The sequence below is a fragment of the Ambystoma mexicanum genome, chromosome 6p, assembly GCF_040938575.1.
Source record: "Ambystoma mexicanum isolate Mex_15411 chromosome 6p, UKY_AmexF1_1, whole genome shotgun sequence".
Classification (NCBI taxonomy): domain Eukaryota; kingdom Metazoa; phylum Chordata; class Amphibia; order Caudata; family Ambystomatidae; genus Ambystoma; species Ambystoma mexicanum.
In genome coordinates, this window is record NC_090935.1 from 62,529,778 (window position 1) to 62,556,905 (window position 27,128).

The 27,128-nt window shown below is 48.5% G+C and overlaps 1 protein-coding gene across 2 annotated transcripts in view; it reads right to left on the reverse strand.

The window, feature by feature from the left end:
* TAF1C (TATA-box binding protein associated factor, RNA polymerase I subunit C) overlaps positions 1 to 27,128 on the reverse strand; it is a 273,406-nt gene that overhangs the window by 79,453 nt on the left and 166,825 nt on the right. For both annotated transcript variants that reach the window (XM_069626742.1, XM_069626741.1), the window contains one exon: positions 26,095 to 26,220. In XM_069626742.1, the coding sequence (XP_069482843.1) occupies positions 26,095 to 26,220 (126 nt within the window). The remainder of the gene's footprint in view (positions 1 to 26,094; positions 26,221 to 27,128) is intronic.

Here is a 27,128-nt window from a genome sequence, read left to right on the forward strand (position 1 = left end):
ATGGTGTATAAAGAGCGCTATGATGCGGTAAGTAGGCACTATGCGCAGCGCTATGATGCCTTGCCTTTGCAAACCTGTTGTCTTTTCTTTCCCATAGATCGCGGTGCTCACCCGGTGTTTGAAATCCCCAGGCGATGCTTGTCGAGGGGTGACTTGCGAGGTAAGCTTTTCGGCACAATTCGTTATGTTGTAAAAGTGTCTAATGTCTTATTTCTTCCTTTTTTGCAGATCCGTCGGTCCGGGAGATGCGCTGATCCTAGGATGCTGTTCGCAGGAGCTGTGGACAGTTAATGATGAAAATTACAGGTAAACTGTACTGCTAACGATGTCCTTTTGTCTCTTTACAGATGCTGTTCTTCCGATGTTCGCAGATACAGCTTAACACGATGAGCGTCACGTTGCAGGATTGCAAAGTAACGCGAAGCTTGTTATCCAAGTCGGGTGTGGTTTAAATAGCTTAAAGAAAGTAGTCCAGGTAAAGTAGTTCCTAGGCTACCACACCCAAAACACTATACCTCATAGCTTGGTTCCAAGGAGCCAAGCTATGTGGATGCCTCCATGTTGGCTGGCACTTGAAATAAAGTAGTTCCCTAAACACAGGAGACCCGAGCCAAGACCCCTCCTGGCCCATGGGCTTGACAGGGGGGTTTCTGGATGTGGGTCGTGACACTTTTAACCCCTTCCATAAAAGCCTTGATCACCACAACACCTTCTTCTGGGACGTAGTATAAGCTGAACGTGCAGCTAGGTGGACCTTCATGGAATTAAAAACCAGACGTGAGTCAAGTAGGCGAGTCAGATATAAGACAAAACATGTTGGTGAGCAGTCTATGGGATTGATTCTCTTTGAATTGCACCAGATAACTAAGTGTTTCCATTTATTAGAGTAGCAATGTCTGATGTTAAGCTTTATTGCTTCTTTAAGTATATCCATGCATCTCTGAGGACGTTGGAGGTGCTCGAAGAGCCAGGCCGCTAAGTTGAGCATTTGCTGGCATGGATGGAGTGTTCCCCCCTTGTCTTGTGATAGCATGTTGTATGGGAAGTTATACATTTTGGTTTTACAATTACAACACATAAACTGGACTGCCCAACTGCGGGTCAGTCAACTTGCACCGACATAGCCCCCACGTGTACACCCCAACCCCCCTCCCAGAGAGTGCAGAGTTTTTTTCCTCTCTGCTATCGCAGGCCAATCACTGTTCCTTAGATTCGCATGAGTTTGTACTTTCTCAATCCTCTGGTTGTCTTGGGGTCAAGAAGGATGAAGAGTCGCCCTTGTTGGAGATCAAATATGCCACATAAGGGCCCCAAATGTCTGGGGGACGTGCGTGTAGGGGCAGTGTCTTGATAAATCCAGATTCGACATCCTGGCAGTAGAGTACGTCCTTCTGCCAATTTACTTTAATCAGGACTGGGCCATGACCCCATGAAATGGCAATTCTCCTGTGCGCTAATACAAGCAGCACATTTGCTAGTTTCCTTATAGTAGGTGCTAGGTGTTTTGTCATATCGAGTAATGCAATTGTGGGGATAGGTCTTCGTTCTTCTCCAATTATTGTTTCTATCTCTTGGAGTACCTGTGACTTGAACAGGGTTATTGCTGGCAGCTCCAGGCAAGATGTAGAAAGTCTGCTGCTGGCGTTCCGCATCTATCACACTTTGCCCCTGACTCAGGGCAATGCTTGCATCTTTTGGCTGGAGTAGAATATGTTTGGTGTAGATAGTTAAAATGGATTAGCTTAAAGCGCGCATTGAGTCTGACGTAGTATGTACATCCATTCTTCGTCTGGAATGGGGGCTAATAGAGCTTTTTCCCCACCTCTCTTTTGTGTGTCTATTTTCGGGCACTGTGTCGGCCAAGAGAGATCTGTATATTGACGATACCAGCCTTCCCTCTCCTTGTGCCTGTATCACATTGTGAAGTAGCTGCCACGTTGGTGGTTGTTGTGGGAATGAGGGTAAGAGCATCTGGATAGTATAGCACAGTCTAAAGTATATAAATGTGTCTAGGGAAGTGATGCCACCTCTCTCTTTAGCTCTACCCAGTATAGTGCGGTATCAGCTAGGTAGTTGCGTAGAGGTTCGGTATCCTTTGGGTATTTTGCGCTGTTAAGGCCTTGATAGAAGGCGCAGAACACTTCTACTATTTCTTCCTCTGTGTGCACCAGTGAACCTTGCGTGGAGTGAACTCTTTCTACCAGGGATGGTTTCTTGTCAACAGCAATCAGGCGGGCCAGGAGGGCTCCAGGTCTTTGCCCCTCTACGTATTGGCGTATCTGGTGTTCACGTCGTAAGAATTTCAGCTCCTGTTCTGCTAAGGTTGTGAATATCAGTAGTTCTTCCTTGAGTTCCGTTGGATGCGTATTGGATTTGTAGTGTTGTACTGTAGTTCTAAAGCCTTCAGGCGGTCTTCACTGGTAGCCAGTTCACCTCGTATGAGTTTTAATATACCGTTTTCTTTTGAGATGCTGTCAGACTCCGGTTCCACCTCCCCTTGCTCTTCACCTGATTCTTCTGAGGCTTGCCCTTTGAGATGAATCTTGGTGTTTGGAATCTTCTTTTTCTTACTGGAGGTCTTGTCCTTGGGGGTCCAGACCTTCTTCTCGTGTAGATAAGGTCTATCCCCTGCGGAGGCCACCTTGACAGCGGTGGGAACCTGTCGTGGAGGCCTCCAGTGGGGCCAGCCTCACATCAAGGGAAAAAGCCAAAGGCAGAAAAAACCCTGTAGATATTGATTGTAGGAGACGAGGTGGTCAGTCCAAGGAATTCAGAGTGTAAGAATCACCTCTTCTCTGCAGAAATGCCAGAAGCTGGCATTAAAGGTGATTGATGAAGAAGAAGGGTGGTCTGGAATCGGGTATCAGAGACAAACTCCCCAATTTGTGCAAGGAAGGGGGAGTACCAGAATCTTTCTCTCCAGTAAGAAGGTAAAAGTATGACACAGGATTATAGCGAGGAATCAAAGAAAGGATGCAAGAAGGAGAATAACCAAAAAAGGAAAAGAAATAAGAAGAAGGATAAGTGAACCGAAGAAGAAAAATAGAAAGTTGTACCCAGTGGAGAGATGAATGGCAAGATACAGCTGTGTGCAGAGATTAGACCAGAGTCAAGAAGAGAGTGCCGCGTCCCGACTGTCGGCGGACCGAAAACAGCAGGGAACGCAGAAGGCAGAATGAGCCAAAGAAACGCTGCCGCGCACAGAAGGCGGCTGCAGGTGGGATGAAAGGGACGGCAGAGAAGCCGAGCCGAAAGAGCAGGAATGACCTACGTACCGGCCGTGGCGCCGTACACAGAAAGCAGAGACGGCAAGTTGCTGAAGCAATTAAGAGGCAACTGCAAGCCGCAAACAGAAGGAACTGTACGCGGAAGAAAAGAACAGCGAAAACGCCGATACAAGAAGGCAGTTCGAGAGGGGAACAACAGAGAGGAAAGGCGAGTAGTCCAGATAGGACTCGGAAGGCAACAAAGGCGGCTATGAAAAGCCCAAGGAAGGAAAGTAAACTCAGTAACAGAGCGTTAGCGTGCAAACAAACACAGATACAACGCACTGCTCTGGGGGGCGGAGTCAGCCTTTATAGAAGACTCTGCCATGTTGGATGAGGACTAGAGCGTGACACACTGCTTGCTAGTACCTCCAGCGGCTCCATAACTTCCACCCCTGATTCCTGACAGATACATACCCCATTATGTAACACTTTAATGTTTCCCATAGCGTGCCCGCTGAGGTCTAGAAAGGCTGTGATCTCATCTCATCTCATAGTTCGGCTGTAAAAACTTGGTCAGTTAGTGCTCCGGGTTTAAATCACCAGTGAGGTGCTCTTGGTTTGATGTTGGGGAGATTGCATTCCAGTGTCACTGGTGTGGTATGAGAAGGATCTGGCGAAGATTTGGCACCTTCCCCACTGAAGCGTGCTTTGTGCGGCGACCAGGAGGTAGTCTATCCGTGAGCTTGGTTTGTGGACATTCGAGTGAAAGGTGTATTCACGGTTCTCCCAATTTGTGTGACGTCAGAGGTCGATCAGATTGTACGCTCTGCATATCTCTTGCACTTAGAGGCTGGCTTTGGACTGTTGGGCTGTTAGTGTCCGATTTATTTTTCTGTGGGTCTAGGTGTGTATTCAGATCGCCTCCCCAGATTATGGTTGCTGTATTGTTCTGTGTGAGGTGAGAGAGCACCCAGTCAAAGTTGTTTGCTCCGTCTACGTTGGGGCCATAGGAATTTACAAGTGTGACCTCACTCCCAGCTTTGACCCCCTGCAGCAGGAGAGCCCTACCCTCCGTGTCCTTTTCCATGTTTATCAAGCAGAAACTGGATTTAGGGTTTATGAGGGTAGCCACTCCTCTGGCATATGATGAATAGGAGGAGCTAACAAGGCACCTACATTTGAATTCTCTGCCATGAGCGAATCAGAAGTCACGGCACTCCTAGTCCATTAAGCCTTCCAACTGTAAAGGGGACGCCTGCCCAGCTCACATCATCAAAGATTGTGCACCAGCCCTTGCACCCTTTGTTACTGCTTTCATCAACTCGTCCTTCCAATCGGCTCACGTACCCACTTCCCTTAAAGAAGCCTGGGTCAGACCACTACTAAAAAAACCATCTCTCGACCCGCTGATACCTGGGAATTACAGACCCATCACCACCGTCCCTTTCCTCTTAAAGATCTTGGATAAAGCAGCTTACCTACAAGTTCAAAAATGAATTGAGGACAACACCTTCTTGGACTTCGCCATTCCGGCTTTCGACCGCGTCATGGCACCGAAACGGCACTACTTGTCCTGAAAAATCAAATAGATAACTTGGGAGATGCAGGCAAACCTGCGCTCCTGCTCCTAGACCTCTCTGCGGCCTTTCACTTGGTAGAGCACAAAACCTTATGCCACCATCTCTCAGCCACAGCAAACATCTCCCCAAATGCATGTGAATGGATCAGCTTGTTACGCCAGGAGAGAGTAATGAAAGTCTTTTCAGAATATTCGAATGCCATCCCGAGTTCTATTAAATGTGGAGTCCCACAGGGCTCGTGCATAGCCCCCACCCTTTATAACCTCTTCACCAGACCCCTGTTAAGAATCTTGGATTCACTGGGCATCTCATATACCAACTATGCATATGACACCCAGGTGCTCATACCTCTCTTGGGGGATTATCTAGATGACATGAACACCCTCAACTTCATCTATTCCACCATTCAATCCTGGATGGCAGATAATTGGCTCTGTCTAAACAGTAAAAGAACCAAACTCCTGCTGATTGGTTCTCCATTTACTCTGAGCAAACTCGCCAAGAGTATAACACCTTCACTACTGACAACATCCCCATCACAGTATCACAAGCGATTAAGACACTGGGCGTGTACCTCGAACCAAGCCTGACCATGGACAGGCAGGTCAATGCCATCGCTTCCTCTGCAGCGTATCACTCCAAGCTGATCAATGCTGTCAGACCATCCCTGACCCAACAGAACTGCATTACCATAGCCAGAGCTATCATCGGGTCCAGACTGGATTACTGCAATGCCCTCTTCATTGGTACCTCCCAAAGAAACCTGGCTAAACTCCAGATAGCCCAGAATAATGCCTTAAGAGCCGAAACAGGCATATCACGTAGGGAACATCTCTGCGCTCAGGAGGCAGGTACATTGGCTACCTATCAAGGAAAGGGTGGTCTTCAAAACTCTAGCCCTAACCCACAAATGTCTTCACAGTCTCGCACCTAGGTATCTAGTGCAAAGGATCACCAGACAAACAGCGTCCAGACCTTCCAGGTCCGCCTATGCCAACCGCATCATGGTTCCTCACACACGTAGAGTGCGTGCTCGAGTTTCCCCAACAATGGCTGCCACTCTCTGGAACAAACTCTCAGACCAGACCAGATCAATCGAGTCATCATGCCTTCCGCAAGGCCTTAAAAATTAGGCTCTTTGTCTAAAGGGACTATCCCCCATGGGCGATATTTTACATTTGCTACTTCACTGTACTGGACAAAGCATGCGATGTAGAATACTGTACTCTGTAACTTAACATTGTAAGCAACTGTCTGTAAGCTTTTTTTCTTGGGCCGCTTATTGTAACCCGCAAGCCTGCCTTCTTAAGTATCCTTTATATCGCCTCGATGCCTGTGGGCTGCAGTGCGCTCTACAAATCCAAAATAAAATAAATAAAAATAGAAAGAACATTGACAGCCCCAGTTTCGGGCCCAGAGGTGCTCTCTTTGTGGTATCAGATGTGTCTCTTGTATCACAGCCTAGTCTACATTGTGATGTTTGAGGTATTACAGAATCTTTCTTGTTTTGGAAGGACGGTTACCCCCTCTGATATTCCACGTTGCTACCTTGAATTGGTCGGGTGGCATACTTGTTCATGGCTCATTGATTACGTGTTGTCTCTTGGCATTCAGTGAATGCCCGGCGAGCCCCATGAGGGCACGATTGGGCTTTTCTTCGTTGTAGTGCCGAGTTGGCCTGATCTCCGGGGATGGGGAGCGAGGGGGCGCAAGGCGGGGACCGGTCGGTGCATACCCATCAACAAACCCAGTAAACAGTATCTTCCACGGACAACCCCCAACTCGTCCGTTCGGTATCCCCCCAAAAACAAAGTTAGTGGTGCTGCGCGTGGGGTGTTAGTGTCCTACCAAGGTTGGGGGCTCCTTTCTCAAACTGCGTGTATTGCCCCGATGTTGAGCATCGTTGGGCTGTGGTTCCAGCGCGTTGGTCTTTTGTGGTTCATGGTGGGTTTCTTTCTGCTCTTTCCCTCCGGGGTCCCTCTGAGACATTGTTGGGGGCTTTGCATCCATGTCTATTGTGGAATAAACTGGCATCATCTGGTCAGTTAAAGAATAGCACTTTCTCTTCATATTGGATTTGCAGTTTTGCAGTGAAGAGCATCGAGTACACTATTCAGTGGTTGCGTAGTCAGCGTTTGACCATTGTAAAGGATCTTCTTTGGGCCTAGACTGCTGGGGAGAAGTCTGGATATATTTGTATGGCACCTCTGTCGTATTGAAGGCTGCCTTTCCCTCTAGCCAGCCTCAGAATTGCGTCCCGATCCTTATAATTCAGCAGCTTGGCTATGATCGGGCGAGGAGGTGCTCCGGGGATGGGTCTGGTTGCTGGGATCCTGCATGCCCTCTCCACGATGAATAGATGAGATAGAGCTGAGTTACCGAAGAGGTCTCTACACAGTTTTTTGATGTGGTCCTCCAATTTGGTTTGCATTCGTTTTTCCCTGATTCCAACCACCCTTATATTGTCTCGACGGGAGCGTCCCTCTAGGTCTTCGTTCTTGGCCATGACTGTTTTCATTGGCCTTCTAGTGTTGATACTCTTGACGTCAGTGCCGCTGCGCCATCGTCAAGGTCCGAGACCCTCTTTTCGACATTGTCCAGTCTATCCCTGTGTTTGTCGAGGCGATGTTGGAGTAAGTCTACCTTGGACGATAGCGAGTCTATCTTGCTGTCCAGGTTGCCTATACTTGTTTTTAGGTCCATTAGTATCTCTCGGATATCCATTTCTTGAGGATGCTCCTCTTCAAGGCTCGCAGAGTTTTGAGGGGAATCCGGGCGACTTTCTGGCCTTGGGGTTTTAGATGCAAGTCCTGCTTTGAAATTAAGCTTTCTCTGTGATTTGTCCGTTTTACTCATTTTGCTACTTTGCTGAAGCGCCCCTCAATTTGGGTAGGTGCTGGCGGCCGCAGCGTTTCAATTCTGGTGTGTTCGCACCGGTGAACCTTGTTCTGGAGGGGGCCTGGCGTGAGTGGGCTGCCCAGTGTTTCCCGGTGGTGCAATAGAGTCAATGGCAGTGCGAAATCTATGTTCAGCCTTGTAGGCCGCTTGCCCTGGCTGTTATTCGGTGGGGGGAGGCATTTGTGTTGTTGTCCAACTGTGTCTTCAGGGTTGGGTTGTCATCTAGCGTTACACGTGAAGGTCAGGGTTGTGGACCGTGTGCGCACGGTCCCTGCGTAGTGTTGTTTGAGGCGTGTCAATGCGGTATGCTGTGATCCTGTAGATGGTGCCTCCGTCTCTCCGGCCCTGCTGTTGTTCTGTTTTTTCTCTGCAGGTCTCACAGTCTCTTCAGGCTGCCTTGGTGGGTGCCAACAGTGAACCGTGTGGAGTGGGAGGTCCCGACCTCGCCTAGTGCCCAGTGTTTGCGCGGTTGAATGTTGATGAGCGGGCGGCGCTCGTGACTTGCTCCGCCCGCTCAGGTCCCAGGAGTTTGTCCATAAATGTTATCCTCTGGGGAGGGTATCCCTAGGATGACCAGCCGTCACTTGCGCGTTCCGTTTGTTCAGATATTTATTATGGAGCGACTATGGACCAGCCGGGTCGAGGCTCAAGGCGTGGGTCTCTTACCCCCTCGCTCAGGCGAGGGACAGAGCGCCCTGTATTGTGGCGCCCCCTTTCCCCCCCGTGTTACGATTTTTTCCGGCCGAGCCGAGACACGGGGGAGGATGGAGCGAGATACCACGAGGAGGCCACCTGGACCTGTTCCCCGTCCTCCACGGCCCGCTGAGCACGATCTCCTCGCCTCCGGCGCCCAGACCGTGCACCTCCACGTACTGCAGTTGCACCGCTCACCTCTCTGGTGTGGACCCAGGCAGGGTCCGACATCGTGGGCCGGGTCGATGCTCTGCCTCGCTCAGCTGCGTTGCTGATGCGCTCGGGCGTCTTCTGCCCACTCTGCACTGTACCGTTGTGGAGATGCGGCCTGCGCTTGCCTCGCCTCTCCTGCTGCGCCGGCGCGGTGGACCCGGCGCAGCAGGAGAGGCGAGGGTTGTAGCTTCTGTACGCTGGTGGGCTGGGACTCGCTGGGGTGCTGCTCTGTGCGCTTGGGGGACCACTCGAGCCTCAAGGACTCGGCCCTTCACATGATGGCCGTCCGTGCCGTGGCGCCTCGGTGCCCCAGCCATGAGTCAGTTTGCACCCAGATTTCAGGCACCGTAGTAGCTTTATTTGTTGAGGGCTGCTCACCTGCATGCCAGGGTTAGATTTACATCGGGTTTGTTGCGATTAGACAGGATTGATGAAGGAACCTCCAGGGAGCTCACAGGGGAGCCGCCATCTTGGTTGGCCCTCTAGCGCCCTATTGTGCACTACCTTGTTGAGTAGGGCAGTCGGGGGCGGGGCGGTGGGGAGCCTAAACACATTTCCCTGGCCATGTTATCCAGAGACCATTCCCGTTGGAGCGGTTCTGGGGGTACCTGGAGGCGTAATCTAGGCATTGTGCATCCTCCAGAGTTGCGAACAAGTCGATCTCTGGGAATCCACAAAGACATTGGAGACAATGTCTTTGTGTAATCACCATTCGTACTCTGTGGGTAGTGGGAAGTGTCTCTGCTGAGCACGTCTGCCAGAAGATTGAGTTCCCATGGAACGTGTTGAGACAGGAGGAACATCTTGTGTTTGAGAGCCCCCTTCCGTATGTTCTGAGACAGTTGGGATAGCCCTGGAGAGTGTTTGCCCCCTTTTGATCAGGTAATACATGGCCATGGTGCTGGCTGTAAGGACTAGTACTGTTTTCCCCTGTAGATGCGTTTGAAAAGCTTTTAGGACTTTGAACACTACTAACAACTCTAACAGGTTTATGTGGTTGTATGTTATTGCTGGGGACCAAACGCTGTGCGCCATGTGATGAAGGAGGGGAGCCCCCCCCCCACACAGTCAGAGATGAGTCTGTGGCGAGAGTGGCTTCTACTGCTGGGGTGGTGAAGGTATTCCCCTGCAAGAGGTTTTCCCTCTACCACCACTGCAGAGAGAGAACGAGGGCTGCCAAGACAACCACTAGATCGTCCCATTGTCCGCTGGTATGACAGCATTGGCTGTTGAGCCACTCTTGCATGGGGTGCATGCACAAACGTGCGTGTGGAACTAAATAAATGCAGGATGCCATCATCCCTAACAGTCGAATGGCTTTGCGTACAGTCACCTCGCGATTGACTACATAGTGAGGGATCTGGAACAGCATGTTTTGAACCCTCTCGTTGGAGAGGAAGTTGAGGCCGTCTTCTATCCCAATTTAGAGCCCCCAGAAATTGTTTGACTTGTCTGGGGTCTAGGCTGGACTTTTTCTCGTTGAGAATTCCAGACCAAAGAGTAGATCTACCATCTTTTGGGTGTTTGATAGGCATGTTCCATGCAAAGCCCCTGTTATTAGCCAGTCGTCGAGGTAAGGATAGACTGAGATGGACTGCCTGTGCAGGTGAGCCGCTACTACCGCCAGCACCTTTTGTACATACACTTGAGGCAATGCCGAAGGGAAGGACCTTGAACGGATAGTGTTTGTCCTCCATCATAAACCTTAGGTACTTTGTGCGCAGGCAGCATTGAAATATGAAAGTATGCATCCTTCATGTCCAATGTTGCCATGTAATCCCCCTGTGTTAGCAGAGGGATTACTTCCTGCAGTGTTGTCATACTGAACTTCTGATGCTTGACAAACTTGTTCGCTGGGTGCAAGTCTAGCACAGGACGCACGGTGAGATCCTTTTTGGGTACAAGGAAGTACACTGAATACCTTTAGAATGGGGGCGACTTCTATCGCGCCCTTTTCTTGCACGATCTCCACGATCTCCACCTCTTGCAGTAGGATCTTGAAGTGTTCTGGCGATAAGCTTTTGGACGTCAGTATCAAGGTGGTCGGCTGAACTCGATACAGTAACCGTGGGTGACGGTCTTAAGCACCCACTGGTCTGTGGTTATTCCCTTCCAAGCATAAAAGAAAACTGTTATTCGTCCCCTGATCGGCTGGGCATGGGAGGGGACCCGGACTGGCGAGTCATTTCTGGGTGGAGGCACGGGAACCGCTCGGGTTGGAGTTTCTACCCCTTCCTTTGCCACAGCGCTGCCCTCTCGGTTGATACTGGCCGATGGCAGTAGCCCCTTGTCTGGAGGACCAAGGTGTATTCCCTTGATTGGGCGCCAGGGGGGGAGAGGGGGGAACGTGGGAAGGATTGTCCCCGAAAGGAGCGGCGAGAGCTACCTCCTCGCTGCTGGTAGGGTCTTTGAGTAATCTAGTTCAGAGACTAAGGTTTCATGGTCCTTTTTCGCTGTTTAAGGCCTCATCAACTGCCTTCCCAAACAGGTAAGTCTCTTCAACCGGCTTGTTAATTAGGGATGCCTGGGTCTCAGGTTTAAATCCTGAATTCTTTAGCCATGCATGCCTTTTTAGCAGGGTACCCTGGGCCAGTGTCTTTCCCTCTGTATCTGCAGCATTCAGGGTGTTTTTGAGGATGTTCCGATTAACCTGCCACCCTTCCGACACAATCGCCAGCAGGTGTGATCGTGTTGGCTCAAGGACTTCTTGCAGGCCCTCCTGGAGCAAATTACATTGGACACCTCTATAACTAGTCAGCAATGTGGTGGTGTTAGCTATCCTAGTGGAGTAAGCTGCTGATGTTGTAATGTCTTGCAATCCTTGTCTGGCAGTGCCTCAGCCGTAGAGAAGGGTACTCCCGCTCTCTTTCTTGTGGTTGTGACCACGAGGGAGTCTGGAGTTGCATGTCCCCAGATGTATAGCAGGTCTGTTGGAGAGGGGCGAAAGAGCGTTTCGACTTGTGGATGTACTGCTCTTGTTTGAGATGGGGTTAACAAAGAGGGGGCGAGGCGCCTCTTGATAGAATTCAATAGTGGTATCGCTTGGCTTGTGGGTGGTTTTTCTTTTAATATGTCCTCCACACGTCGATGTCTTGTACCGCCTCTTGAGTGGCAATCGGTGTTCAGCCGATTTTTTAAGAATGCCATTGAATGCCATTTGGTCATCAATCAGAGAGGCCTGTCTTTGAGGTGGTGAGGAGGGAGGATCTACACACAGAGTGTCTGGATCTGGAGTAGTGGACAGTGACATCCATGGTGCCTCACCTGCTGGTTGTTCGTCATCCCAATCTGGGTCCTGATCTGTTGTCTCGTCAAAAGGATCCTCTCCTTGAACATCGTGGTCCTGATGGATCTACTCAGGTTCTGACAGGTCAAACACTTCCTCATGAGTGAACTGACTGGAAGTCCTTAGGACCTTGGACAATGTAGGGTAGGAGTCTGTCTTCCTCCCGTGGTCTTTTTGGGGTGATGAATCTTTCAGAAAAGTCTACAAACTTGGAAAGCTTGTTCATATATCCCTCAAACCTATCTCTGGTCCATAGAGAAGACTCAGAGGGGTCTGGGAGAAAAGACTCTTTTTGAAAACTTGGGTCTTTAGTTGGTCGAGATTTGTCAGCCAGTGTCTTAGGAAGGGGCTGGGACCCATCCGAATATATTTCTCGACCTTCTGGGTGTCTCAACGTGTTTTTTGATGTGTCCTTTGGCTTATCTGCCACTGAGATGATGTTCGTGAGACTCTCGCGGATCGCTTTGCGGATCTCTGGCGTGTCTGGGAGGGATTTCGACGAGCCTAGCAGCTTTGTTGGAGTTTTCGGCGGCACCGAAACCTTTTAGGCGCAGACGCACTTTTATGAGGCATGTCGGCGCTGTTAAGATGTTTGGTGCTGATGCCCTTTTGACTTGAATGCCTGGACGCATGCCGTATGGACGGTTGCGGGAGGGAGGCCGATGGGTTACGTCGAAAGCTTCAGCGTTTCCGTTGGCGTATTTGGCCTTCCCGATGAGTCAGTCGAGGTGGCTCGGGGGGCGGGGAGGGGTTGTGTGCTTTTCTTTCCATGGTGTGTGTGTGTGCGTGTGCGTGTGTGTCCTTGTCACCGGGGTGTTGTCTTCCCATAGCAGAACCGGTGGCCTGCCTACTGGGGACGGACATCTCGGAACTTGCATGTTCCGCAGAAAGGTCACTGGCCTCTGCATCAGAGCCATGGCTATCGCTTATATCCTTGTCGCTCAAGGCGCCTGTGCCGGCGGGTGAGGTACTTTCGGCCGGTCGCATGGCGTAGGCCGCCAACTGCTTCGTCCTCCGTTCTTTCATCGTCTTCGGACGTAAAAGCTGGCAGGACTTACAGGACTGCTAGTTATGATCTTGAGGTAGACAATTATTGCACCTCCAGTGTGCGCCTTTCGATGAATATTTGCTGTTGCAAAAAGGGAAACATTTAAAAAGGCGTCCTGTCCGTAGCTCAGGTTAGCGAAACCAGAAGGGAAAAGAGAGGGGAGATGGGAATGCATTCTACAAAAGAAACAGGACCCCGGGCCCACTCACCCTACTGTGTAGGCCTGGCCGGAGGGACGAGGCCACGCTGTCCACAGCGTCGACCAAAGCACCAGCCACCAAAATCTGCAGTCGTCTTTGGCGTTGGTTCAAGAGTAGTCGATGAGGGGACGAATATTAAACGACCAACGGTCGTGGACAACGAAATAGAAACTTAACAATTTTCAAGCTCCGCATACAGCGACCAGCTAGCTGAGGGACCCTGACGCATGAGGGATTTTGGGTACACTACACGTCACGTTAGGGATAGTGTTACAAGCACGCCCACGTCGACGTCCCCTTTCGATCATCAAAAGACAAGATGCAATACTCTGCGATTACCACTAGATGTCAGAATACATGCACAGCATGTGATTCTAAGCAGATTCACAAGCATCAGAAATATATATACAAAGAACAGCGTACGTTGGCTTCAGTTCTGTTTTTTTACGCCACCCAGAAGCAGAATTCCCAACATTAAGTGCCTTTAATTCATCAGCGCGTAAAGTTCAATGCATGGAAATTCTACAGCGGGGTAGGTTGAGAGGGTCGATGAGGAATACGTGGGAGGAACATCCACTCGAAAGAACATTACCACGGGTAAGAAACTAGTTCTTCTAATGGATTGTGTCCTCCCACGTTTTCCTCATTTTATGATAGGCTCCCAAAGCGGAGTTACATTTTAGGAGAAGGGTGCATGAATTTTGAATGTTATCACTTTTCAAGAATGGAGCATAGAACTGCCTTCCCTCACTGTTAGAAGTATCTAGACAATAATGTCTTGTAAAAGTGTGGATAGTAGACCAGGTAGTTGCTTCGCAGATATCCTTACTCAAAACGCCCCTCTAAAGGGCAGAGGAAGTGAAGTTGCCAGGCCCATAGTAGAATGAGCCCTTAAGCCTACTGGGGGAGATTTTCCAGCTAGCCTGTAACAATAGTGAGTATTAGGCTTGAAGAAGAATTTCTGGGAAGGATGGAAAGGCACAGACACTCTGACATTGCAGGACATGTACCAGAACAGTGAACCAATCCCTTTCTTAGAATGCAAAAAGAAATTTGATCTGGGGGAAAATGAAAGGTTTAGATACATGCAAGTACGACACTGGATCTCCCACCCGTCAGTGAAAAGAGCGGGGACAAGAACCCTAACAGGATTGGAACTAACAATGCAAGAAGGGGAATCAAGGAGAGGGATATCTAGAATCTATAAACTGCTTGATGGAGCACAACCAACGAACAACCTAAGATATAAAGAAAATTGGGAAAAAGATATAGGAGAGCCGATAACGGAAGGAGAGTGAGACCAGATATGGACAAGAGCCCATAGATCCTCCAAATGTACAGCAATTAAAGAAGCTGCATATAAATTATGCTACAGATGGTACATGTCCCCCCACAGATTACACAAAATAAACCCAGAATACCCCCCAAACTGTTGGGAGACAATGTGGAGGGAGAGGAGATCTATTCCACATGTGGTGGGCATGCCCCAAAGCGATTACCTATTGGAAGGAGATACTGGGACACATCAAAGATATTACTGGTAGAGACTTACCACTATCACCTAAGGTGATCCTGTTGGGAGCAGAGGCAAAGGGTATATAAGCGACATCAGGGCATATATCCACTCTAATAACACACTTACTATCACCAGCACGAATGACATTGGCACAAAGGTGGAAAACGCTTGAGGGCCCGACGACACCGTGGTGGTGGGTGAAACTATGGGGAGTAATGGCAATGGAGAAGGTAACCGCCATAAGAACCGCCCTCCACCAGAGCAGGAGCTCGGGCTACCTCCCCTCGAGCTGCAGGAGCAGCATCAACATCACCTTTCACCCTGCTGGGTGCTAAGGTAAGGCCTGGGGTATAATGCACTCCTGCCTGAGCATTTTCCACGGATGCGCGACACCCGTCATTTAATATTTGTTATTTGCAATCGGATGAAAACATCAGCAAATAATTGCCTAGAATCACGTAATGGCACAGATTGGCGCACTTCTACTGCATACTTCTGCCATCCGCCATTAGGGAACACGAGGTTTCGCTCTTCAATAATGGCCGCCACAGAAAACGGACCCTCTTCACTCTGAGCCCTGCTGCCAGAGCTATCCGGATTGGCTGCTCTCCCCTATAGAGCCAATCAGATCTCACCGGTAGGCGAGCGCCGGCCTTCGGAATAAGGCATGCGAGACAAGGCTCCTGACTGAGCCGACTGAGCTAGACGAGCTGCTAGCTGCCCGGTCCATCAACGATTCCGATCCTGCATCCGGTTTTAGGTGAGAGACATTCCCCAATTGTACTACCACTCATGACCACCCTCTCAACCCAAGTCTATTCATGACTTTTCCAACTCAGCCGATTGCGCTAAACCACCCTAGCTGCAACGCTATTTCACATCTGCCCGTATTGTGTCTGCACCCTTTAACATGGACTTCCCGCTTCATACTGTGATGTATGCCGGCTTGCACGGACTCTAACGTAACATACTGCCCACTGTATGATTTATGCTTGATCCGCACATGTGTCTGTTGAGCCTCAACTTTGCGTTGCATAGCCGCTGTATAATTACAATGTTTTCGCCCATGTAAACATATCTAGCCATTCATCTCATTCCGCCTGAGGACTGTTCTGAATTCGAAGCTAGCATCCTCTCCGTCGTACGCTTGCTACTTTATAATCTGCTGCCCAAGATACTTGTACAAACCCATCTGACTCAGACCCCCCTGGCGGTGAAGTTATCTAAGCCTAGCACCTGCGATGCCTACCAACATACTCTCGCTGTACTTACCCAAATGAGTAAATCTATCAGAGCGCCACCTATTTCTTGTAGCAACCTACTTTGATCTACCTAACAACCCAGAACAGTGAAAGAGAAAGAGAATCAGCACGACGAGAAAGGGGAACAAGAAAGAAAATAAAAGGGGGGGGAAGGAGTTAACTGTTCAATTGATACACTCAAAAACCTATGTATAAAAGAAATGAACACTGCAGAGACTCTGGTCTACTTGGTCCCCCTTCCAAAACTCTGTCAAAGAAAGAGAAGCTTATTTCTTCAAATCTCAGGATCTTAAAAACGTTTATATCTCCTGACAGTCAGAAGCACAAAAGGAGGGGGACTCTCATATGGGGACGTTTTAGCGGAAAGGACAAAAGACTCTGGAACCTAGAGGAAAAGGATCTGGGTGGGGGAGGAGGAAGAAAGTTAAGAATGAATAATTGGAGACAGGTTACACAGCAACGGGTGACATCAACCCTGAATGAAAATTTGGTTTATGCACTGTGATAAAGTGTAATGAATATATGTTGGAATTGATTATCTCTATCGAAAAATAAACATGGTTAAAAAAGAAAATTGCGAGTATTATCCATCATAAGGTTTGTTTGGTAACTGACAGACCTAGTTTATGTCATGTATTGCTGGGATAAAAGCTTACCTGCCTCCCTTTAGGAGATTATAATTGTTTTACAAACTGTTGAAAGTATGTTCTCAATCTTATCCTAACCTTTCCTTCCTTTAACAACTCAATAACTGAATTGGTAACTGAAAGAAGTGCAATACTGACATTTACTGAAGTCACTCCGTGTGCTGAAGCATGTGTTAGCATAAGAAAAGTCTTCACCAACTTTTATTGTCTTTTAAAAAATGAATCCTAACTGATTGAATGTTACTAGTAGATAAAGCTTTTGAAAGAATGCTTCTTTAAACTTTGTGTATATTATAAATTAAGGCATGCAGTTTTATGGTATTATTTTTCAGCCATTTCCGTCTGTATTTAACCATTTTTTGCGTCCTTTTTATCCTGTATTTATCCACCTTTATTTTTCTGTCATAAAAAGATAATTTGCAACCAGTATTTTTCTGCATTTATTCAAATAAAAAAAAGATTTATTAAAGCACACATGCAGCCATATAGGAAACAAAATCCTAGCTCATTTTTTCCATAACAAACGGTTGCTCCTGTTAACGCTGCTGCCGGTCAGCAATTTAAATACCTTTAGTACTATTTATATGCAACTTTTACACTCTACAGAAAGCAGATTGATTACCGTCTCTATGTGTAAAAATTGAAAACAGAAAGCCTTCATTATTTATATATAACGTAAGTGTGTAAGTGTTACTTCTCTACTTGTACTTACTGATTTCAATTGTATAGCTCTACAGCTCACATTACCCCTATTAAGATAAGCATGGCTGCTCAGTCACACTACCAACCTGTATAGTACAGGCCTATATTAAAAGGTGGGTTACCGAATTCAAAGCAGATACGTCTTGTGTAGTCTCACACAGTGTGACTGAACTAATTCTTACCTAATAAATACGCATTTGAGGGCAGATACGTAGTCTCACACAGTGTGACTGAACTAATTCTTACCTAATAAATACACATTTGAGGGCAGATAGACATGTCCAGAAGGTCCGGGTACCACGCCTGCCTGGCCCAATCCGGAGCAAGTAGGATCATAGATTTCCCAAGCTTGCTCAACCTCCCGATCACGTGAGGAATGACCGGGACTGTAGGGAACTCGAAAAGAAGTGGAAACTCCCAGTCGACCACAAACACGTCTCCTAGAGCTCCTCTTGGGGGAAATTCCCTGCAGCAGAACGGTCTGCACTTTCGGTTGACACTGATCGCAAACAGATCCACTTGACGGATTTCCCAAAAGGGTGAAGATCTCTTGGAGGGCTTCCTGAGCTAGTTCCCACTTGTGGAAGACTGCGCTGCCTGCTCAGATCGTCCCCCGCCATGTTCTCCTCGCCGGCTTGGTAAGCTGCCAACAGGGATATTTCCTTCTTGAATTGCCCAGAACCAGAGCTGCAGTGACCCTACACCTCCTCTCTTGTTGAGGTAGTAAATGACCACTGTGTTGTCTGTCATTATCAGTACATTTGTAAGTTACTTACCTGTAACTATTGTTCTGAAGCATGGGTCTGGCATGGATTCACATGCTCATGAATATCACACGTAGGAGTGGAAGCGGGGGGGCGTATAGGAACTGTCCCTCCCACGGGAACAAGAACGCGCCTGCCAAGCTCCTCGGTTGGGGGAACTTCTTGTCGAACCTCTGGTACATGGTGTTTGTTGCCGTTGTGAAGAGATCGATCTGGGGTCGTCCCCATTCGAACAATCGGTCCACCTGGTCCTTGCGAAGAGCCCACTCCTGGCATGAACGCAGTTCCCTGCTGAGCTAGTCTGCAATGGTGTTCTTGACTCTCACCAGAAGAAAAGAAACAATGAACATGCTTTGACGAATGGCCCACTGCCACAAGTCCTGGGCCTCCTTGGAGAGCGCCAGAGACCGGGTCCCCCCTGTTTCCGGATGTAGAACATGGTCATGGTGTTGTCGGAAGATCGTCACCATCGTGTCCTTCAATAACGGTAGGAAAGACTTGAGGGCCCAGAATATGTCCCAAAGTTCCAGGACTTTGATGTGTAGGTCCTTTTCATTTGGTTGTCAGAGTCCTCTGGCGTGCAACTGTCTGGTGTGGGCTCCCCATCTCTCTAGAGAACCATCTGTGTTGACAAAGGAGGAACCTGAAACAGAGCTTCTTGGACGAGATGCTGCTGAACGCCTCACCACTGTATTGCGAGATGGAACTCTTCGTTTAGAGATCTTGTTCGTAAAGTTCCGACACTTGCATCCACCTCGCATCCAGGAACTCCTGGAGAGGTCTCATGCGCAGTCTGCAGTAGGACAATATGCCAAGAAGCGACTTGATGGATTGCACCGTCACTGGCTCGCCCGATGACAAGCGCTGCCACTTGCCTTGTATGGTTTTCACCATCTCCTCCGAGGGAGATGTCAAGCACGTCACTGTGTTGAGTCGTGCACCCAGGAATAGAGCATCCTGAGATGGCTTCAAGCAAGACTTTGGATAGTTTATGGAGAACACCGTACGGTCCTCTGTGTGTGCTCGCTTGACAGGGACCGGGAGGGCGCACGCACCAGCCAGTCATCCAGGTGAGGTATACGTGGATGCCCTGCAGAGGAAGATAATACACCACCAGGGCCAGGCACTTCGTAAAACACCACCAGGGCCGACGTCAGGCTGAAAGGCAGAGCCTTTAACTGGTAGTGCTGACCCTGAACTGCAAATCGCTGGAACTTGGTGCTTTGAGGATGGGGTTGTAGAAGTAGGCGTACTCCGTCAGAAAATCTCCATTCTCCAGCTGGCCAAGAACACGCTGCAACGTAACCATCTGGACATTTTGGGACTTTAAGTACTTGTTGAGACGACGTAGAAACAGAATTGACCTCCAACCTCCTGTCTTCTTTCAGACTAGAAAGAATCTGGAATATACTCTGGAGGCCGGAAGTCGGTGAGGGACGGGCTCCATTGCCCCTTTCGTAACATGGACAGCACCTCCTGTAGAAGCTGCGACTTGTGTAGTTCTTACTGCTGAATCGGAGGGATATGAGGACACTTGCATTGGAACACAAAGTGTGCCCATGTCCGAGAGCGTCCAGCACCCATCTGTCCATGGTGATCTTGTTCCACATGCTGACGAACTTTGCCAGCCAGCCTCCAACTGGGGTGTGTTAGTGGGGGCCCAGTGCAACGGCCGGTTCAGGCCTGCTTGGGAGGTGGTGTTAGGGCCTTGCAGACAGTGCCGCTGCTCGCTTCTGCTGACTTGAGAGCACCCCTGTACGATTGAGTGGAAGAGCGCGGGGTCTGCCTGTAAGGGGTACTTAAACCCTTTGATGATCTTCCTGGTTTTCCTGTGGAGGAGCGAAAGGACTAGGATCATCGCTGCTGCAAAGTTCCTAGGGAATGTGCCGCTCCGTGTCAGTCTTTATCGCCTGTAAAGACTCGTCGACTGCCTTCCCGAAGAGGTTTTCGTCCAACGGCATATCCAGCACATTTGTCTCAACGTCCTGCTTGAAGTTCGTAGCCTTCAACCAACCTTGACGGTGCAGACACACCCCGTTCCCCATCTGGCGAAAACCTTTGATGTCTACCGCCACTGTGATGGCGTGATCCGCGGCCACCTCTCCTTCCTGGCCCAGCTTGTACCAGAGTTCCTGGTCATAACGGGACAAAATGGCTAGTGCGTTCGTTGCCTTGATGGTAGAGGCTGCCGTGTAAATTATACTCTGGCCCATCGCATCCCGCTTCTTTCCCTCCTGGTCTGGAGGTACAATGGCAGCCGATGACTGGTTCACCGAGCGTTTTCTAGCTGCAGCCGAAACCACAGAATCCGGCGAGGGCTGAGATTTTAGGCACCTGGGCGCTGAGTCGGGTACCCTGTACTTCCCCAATCCGTCCTGTTTCGTCGGGACTGTACTTGGATTCTTCATAAGGGCCATGCCATCTTCCCAGATGTCATCCACGAAGGGGACAGACATGGTCTTCCTCCTAGACTTGCGTCATTGGTACAGGAAGCCTTCCTTTTTCATCTCATCAGGGGCTAACTGAAACAGCTCGAAGACCCTTGAGATGTCTGAATGAAAAGATCCAACTTCATTCGGAGGGGAGGCCCTATGGGGCTCGTCTGTGTGCGGAGTCTCCCTGTCCGCCGCAATGAAATCGTCCTCGTCGGTACCAGTAGCTGCGGTAGCTGTGCCTGTGTCCGTGTGTGGATCCGTAGCTCCTTTAAGAGCCTTGTCCTGACGAGGTGGTGGTGGCGGGGTCGGATGATGCTGAGGCCCGCGGGCCACTTGGACTTTCTCTTCCGTGGGGGAGAGTTCACTTTCGGAGGCTCCAGCCCCGACGCCTGCATCCTCAGTTGGATTTCGGTGACCAGTGTGTGCATGGTGGATAAAATGTCCAGACACACATCCCTAGGTCTAGGGGTAAACGGCACCAACAGAGTCAGATCCGGGCTAGTGAGTCTCCTCTGCCCCACCGGGGACTGAGGTCCTTCCTCAGGTTCTCCCCCTCTGTGGTCCAAGCAGCATCTCTAGTGAGGATCGTCGTCCTCCTTATTACTAGATTAGATCTGCTGCGGTCTATCCTCAGTAGCCTGCCAGTTTGCATACCTGGGAGGCCCAATAGGTGTGACTGTTCCCCTCTCTATCTCAGGAGGTTGGTGGGCCGTAAGGCCACCTGGTCTCTACCTGGTGCTGTCTCCACAGCTGTATCTCTTCAGAGCCGCGGTGGACGTTGATGTAGTCGATTTGTACTCCAATTGAGACCAACGACCAAGGATTGTCAGATGGTTTGTGTGCTTCCTGCCCCGAGAGTGAAGCATCCGTAACTACTGTGATTTCCAGCCATGGTTGCCCAAAAGGTTCAGAATGTTGTCCTCGCAGCCCACCACCGGAGATCCTGAGCAACCTTGCTCAGAACCCTCAAGTAGGTCTGACATTCTGCCTGAAAATTTAGACCAGTGTGTCCTGAGAGCCCATTGAAGGGATCTCATTCTCAAGCGAACCTCCGGCACCAGTATGACCCAGAGATCAGTGATTGGTTACTACTAAGAAAGACAGATCAGAAACGAAACTGATACCGATTTTTTCTTTACCGAGGATTCCCAGCCTGACGACGGGGAATATTCATGAGCATGTGAATCCATGCCAGACCCCATGCTGGAGAAGCTGTTGTCAGTAGCTGCGAGTGTTTAAAGATGAAGACTGCAGGTAAGATGCTGCTCCTAATGATGTTCCTTCGGTCTCCTTGCAGGTTCTGCTTCTCCGAGGTTCGAGGGAATAGCTGGACACTGAGCGTCACGCTGCAAAGTAACGCGAAGCGTGTGGTCTTGCTAGGGTGTGGTTTATAAAGCCCCAACAAAATATTCCAGGTAAAGTAGTCCCTAGGCTACCACACCCAAAACACTAGACCGCATAGCTTGGAACCAAGCTATGTGGATGCCTCCATGTTGGCTGACAATATAATAAAGTAGTTCCAAACACATTGTTTTTCATGGTGTATGAGCCTGGCGCCATTGGCGCCAGGACTGGCCCCATGAGGGCTTTTGAAGAGGATGCCAGGCTCTAGAGGCCCGAGTCCTGACTCCACCTGGCCAATGCGTTTGCCAGAGGGGGTTTTGGGCGAGGGTCGTGACAACTCACGTAACTGTTACAACTGACTATAACAAATGGCTGGTGGCAGTGGTTACTTTTTACTACCCTTTGTAAAGGTTACTAGCAGGCTAAGTTCTCAGCTGCAGTACAGCACCCATGGGTGACCATTTTCACAAAATGGCCCCTGCCTTCTTATTTTGCCATTTATCGAGTGTCAGTTCCTCCAGGGCTTTTCTTCTATCCTTTAGAATAGATTTCCTGCCTTCCCAGTTCGTCTGGGAAGGCAGGAAGTGAGGGAGGACTCAAAAACTTCACTGTCCTTCGCCTGTAGGTATGCCTGGCTGAAAATAGTTCTAACTGGACAGCTGGCTGTCCTGCCCCAGGTGATGGACAGCTTTGAGTGTGTGAATGACTGGGATCAGCATAAAAGGAGAGGATTTTTGGACTATAGATGGAACAAGGCATCTGAAGCAGAAGACTAGCAGAGACGGCAGCAGCTTCTTCCAGGAGCGTGAAAGCACCGGTGAAGCCTTGCAGCTGTGCTGACCCCATTTTCACATAGACAGGAAAGACCCACCAAGGACGACTTACTCCCTTAGACTGGTGGGACCAACTAGCCTCAAGATCTTCTTTATTTTGGGCCATGCGCCGAGATGCTGTGACTTTCCTAAACTGCAGATTCCAAATACCCGAGGTACCTGCACCATCATCGAGTGCAAAATCTTCCAAAGATAGAATGCAGCTGAAACTTTGCAGGCATCCGTGTGCACTTCCAGAGGCAGGAATTCTTCACCAAAATCCCCTCATCAGAGTTCAGGACCGAGTAATCAAGGAGAATCCGACCAGCGATATTGGTTTTTCTTGGTGCTAAAAAAAGGAGCGGAATCCATTGCTGCCGACCCCTTATCCTGAGTACCGTCGCAGAAGCCCGCCAGTGGTGCCCCCTTTCATCACTACGACCAAGGAGTAGGAATCAGGGTCTGCGACGCTGCACCTAGAAGGAAGCTAGCTACAAATTCCTCTTCACTTTCAAGGTACTGTGGGGCTTGGGTTTTAATTACCCTGTGCCATTTTCGGTGCTTCCTGGCTTGGGAAGTGCTGTTCAAGTAAGAGTGGACCTCAACTCCTTTGTGCAGGCTTTGTAGCTTGTGCACTGTCAGGTAGGCTTCCCTTGAGCTCCAGCGTTTCTTCAAGAACCACTGACTGGTTAACTAACTTGTCCTCTGAAGAACTTCATCAGAACTGGAACTGTCCTTTTGACTTTGGCTGTCTGTTTCTAATTGTGTTCTGCCCAACTTTGAAACTTTCCCTCCCATCTCAATTTTGCAAAGGTGATATATATATATATAAGTTCTGATGCTGACTTTACTAGACATCACTCTGTATGCTGGATATGTAAAACATAGAACAAGTTACTGACCTGCATTATTGTTTCTTATATAAATTGATTCCAATTCCATTTCACATTGAATGCCATTGTTAGTTGCTGCATTTTAGATGTGCTTGTGTGCCTTGTGTATATATAAATAAATATATTTTAATATAACTAAGTGAATAAGTGTTTACTTGGATATCTGTGTGAACTGATTTCATTTTACTGCTCTACAGCTCACATAACTCCCTCCTAAGAAAAGCCTGGCCGCTCAGCCATTCTCCAGACTTGTGTAGCACAGGCCTATATTAAGAGGTGGGTCCCTAATACCAAGAGAAGTCTTATTAAGTCCCACACTAGAAAAAACGTACCCAAAAACGTATTAAAAACGTACCCAACAGTACTGGACCGAGATAGTGAGGCGAATCGTTCGGATGACGACCATTCTTCATCTGGTGTCTTGAAAAGGGCGCCAAATCCTTAGAGCTGTGAGACAGAAGCCGAGAAGAATCCTTTGCTGGGAGCCTTTCCACTCGAATGATGCAGGGAAATCCCATCAGCGTCCTTTATTTTGTCACCAAGAATCCTGTGACCGGTTCCTGCAGCATCAAGAGGGCGGATTGCTGAGGTACTGCGAGACTTGGTAAAACTTACCTAAAGTATTTGTGTTGCTCCTGTGTGGCTAGGCTGGTGATTCGCATGCTTGGTGTCACCCATACTGTTCGCCCAGGAACGCATTGAGGGAGCCTTCTACTAAGTTCCTGGACCCTGTTACCAACTATAGCGCATGATACGGACTTGTTAGAGACTACAATCTCAGGAACTGCGATTTCCTACAGTTGCCTGATCCTGTTCTGCATACTACTGGCCACAGGACTACCAGTGTCCCCTTCTGCTTCTGAGAAAACACGTGCCCTATCAGTGAAGGACTCAAAAGCATATGGCCTGTGTGGAGGTGCAACTGTATTTTTCCTGAAACTGAATAAATTACATAGTTTACTGCAAAGTGGGTTTTACTTACCTTGAATTGTATACTGATACTCTAAAAAGTCTTTTACATTATGGTTTACTTACAAGAATTATTGTGTTGGTTTTTATACTGTTTATTGCTTATGCTAGTACTTGCCTTTCTAAAGATTTCTCCTTGCCTGTGTATATATAAAATTCCAATGTTTACATAGATCAGTGTATAAGTGTTTCTTTGGACCATATATATGCCACAATTTCTTTGTACCTTCCTACAGCCCTCATTCCCTCCTAAGATAAGCCTGACTGCTCTGCAACGTTACCATTATCTTGAGTGGTACAGGCCCATAATAAGTGTGGAGTTCTGTATTGACCAAGGAATAGTCTTACTTAGTGGACTTTAGAAAAACTGCCCCAAAAGGCATACACAACACACCCACTCACAAGGGGTGTGCAGGACTGAAGTCAAAGGATATCAGGGTGTGGGGGGCCATCCAGCAACAGACACAGCATCTGCAGCCCAGCCAACAGAAATAACATTCTGGGATGGCAACCAAGACGGTGGCAGTATTAACTTTCACTATTTAAAGACTTCCTCCCCAAGCTCAAACCTACAGAGCATCCAAGTGAACTAAGCATTCTCAGATGGGTAAAGTAATTTATCCCCAGCCTCAAAGCTTATTTACTGAGGGGGTGAAGGGGGATTTGGGGTCTCTAACACAAGATAAAAGCTCTGCACTCTCGTCAATGACCTGAAACTTCAACGTGGTTTTGGTGAGGGGGGTGGAACAGGAGGCAAACATTACATGATGCAGATCGACACGTGTTACACCCACAAGGTATTGCCCACCTGTGTATAACAATGTGGTTAGGGTGAGGTGGTACGGGAGGCAAACATTACATGATGCAGATCGACACGAGTTACACCCACAAGATATTTTGTTTTTAATGGGATTGGTCAGAAGTGTTTTAACAGTTTTTTTCCTACTTGATTGCTCACATGTGTATCAGGGTTTTGCATCAACTATGTTTCTGCCTCTCCCCTTACTTTACCAAACCAGTTACTGAAGGTATGGAGTAGTATTATGCCAACTGTCGTTAAGGTAAAGTGTAGAGATTCTACTTCGAATGCCCAACTGTGAAAGCATATATGTATTTGATAGTACTTGTGTGATAATACTTACATGCAGGTTTAATTGCTTAGTGTGTTTTTGAAGGACTAATACATCATGGTACATTTTTGTACTTGTGTGTGCGTGCGTGTGTCCCATTGTAGCCATAGTCCACTCTCACACCCCTGTAGATTGTAAGCCTTGCCAGTCTCCTACCTACCTTGATTGGGTTGGACTACTAGATTTAAGGGTTGTCTATCTTGTTCACCATAATAGTTTAAACTCCCAAAATCTACCTAGGGCTGATTTTGGAAATCCATCTTAACAGGTGCGATTAGGTTTTCATGATGGCCGCTTGGGGCATATTTTAGTTGGGTCCATAGTTGGCAAAGAGGAGTGGACCCAAAGACCTTTCAGAAGAGACGTAGGTCTATGCCCTTAACAACCAGCCCTGCACAATGAAGGTGGTGTAAATGGGTCCTGAAGAAATATCCCCTTCTTCCCATCCTCTGTGCCTAATTACATGCCGGATTCCACCAGGCCCAATACTAACCTGTGAGGTGACTAGGTGATGGAAAGGATGACTGTGGCTCAGGTACTTTGCGTAGATTACCCTCTCCCCTCTCTGGCAGTCAACTTCATCTCCAATCTTGAACATCTGGCCCTCACCGCCAGGTACCTAGGAAAGAAATAACATGGAGTTAGACGATCCAGGATATCTCTACTGTAATAAACATGGGAAGGCTGATACCTCTTTGTCCTTGTGCTCCGATACATAAATACCTAAATTGCGCAAACAGGGCACTTTGAGCAGAACAGGAAACTATGCAAAAACCATCTTCGTAAGAGGACGTTCCAGACTCAGAGACCTTGCGAGAAATGTGGAGCTTGGTATTGCGAAGGGTCCTTGTAATAGTCAATATGGTGAGCAACCGTTTCTCTCGTCATTGCCTGCCGTGTTCACACTACCACCACCTAGGAAAATGCTGGTATGCTGCAAATCTGAAAGTCCCAATTTATACCTCTGGTGTGAGGTTTACTCCAATCCTCAATGGTCTTTTGAGAAACAAATATAGCTTGCTTGACCCAAGAGACCTTAAGCACCACATGGTCAGGGTGCCCTTTGTAACCTGTCCACAGTGGGCATCCGAAACTGAAGAAGTGTGGGCTCCACTGGTTGGTGACAACCTTTGTGTATTTTTATTGGGGTACAGCCTGATGCACCCTAGGGATACCCCCATTTTGAACATGGCATAAAATACAGTAATAAGACCAACACTATACTATCCGCCTCTGAAAACAAGGTTCCGGTTACATGGACCAGACCACCAGTGTCGATTTAACATTCATTTTTTGGGCTCCTTTTCCGAACTTGAATAGTCCCAGCTATTTTTCTGGCTATTTCGTTTCCTAGAGTAAATGTTTGCTGGAAGTGGGGCTTTTAATGAGGTTCTCCCACAGCTCATTTTCTTAATGTGCTGCCAATATGGCAACTTGCGCAGGAGTGCACCCAGAGCAACAAATATTGCTCCTGGGTGTGTTTTCTCAACTAGAAAATGTGTTGGAGGTAGGCTTATGTCCACTATG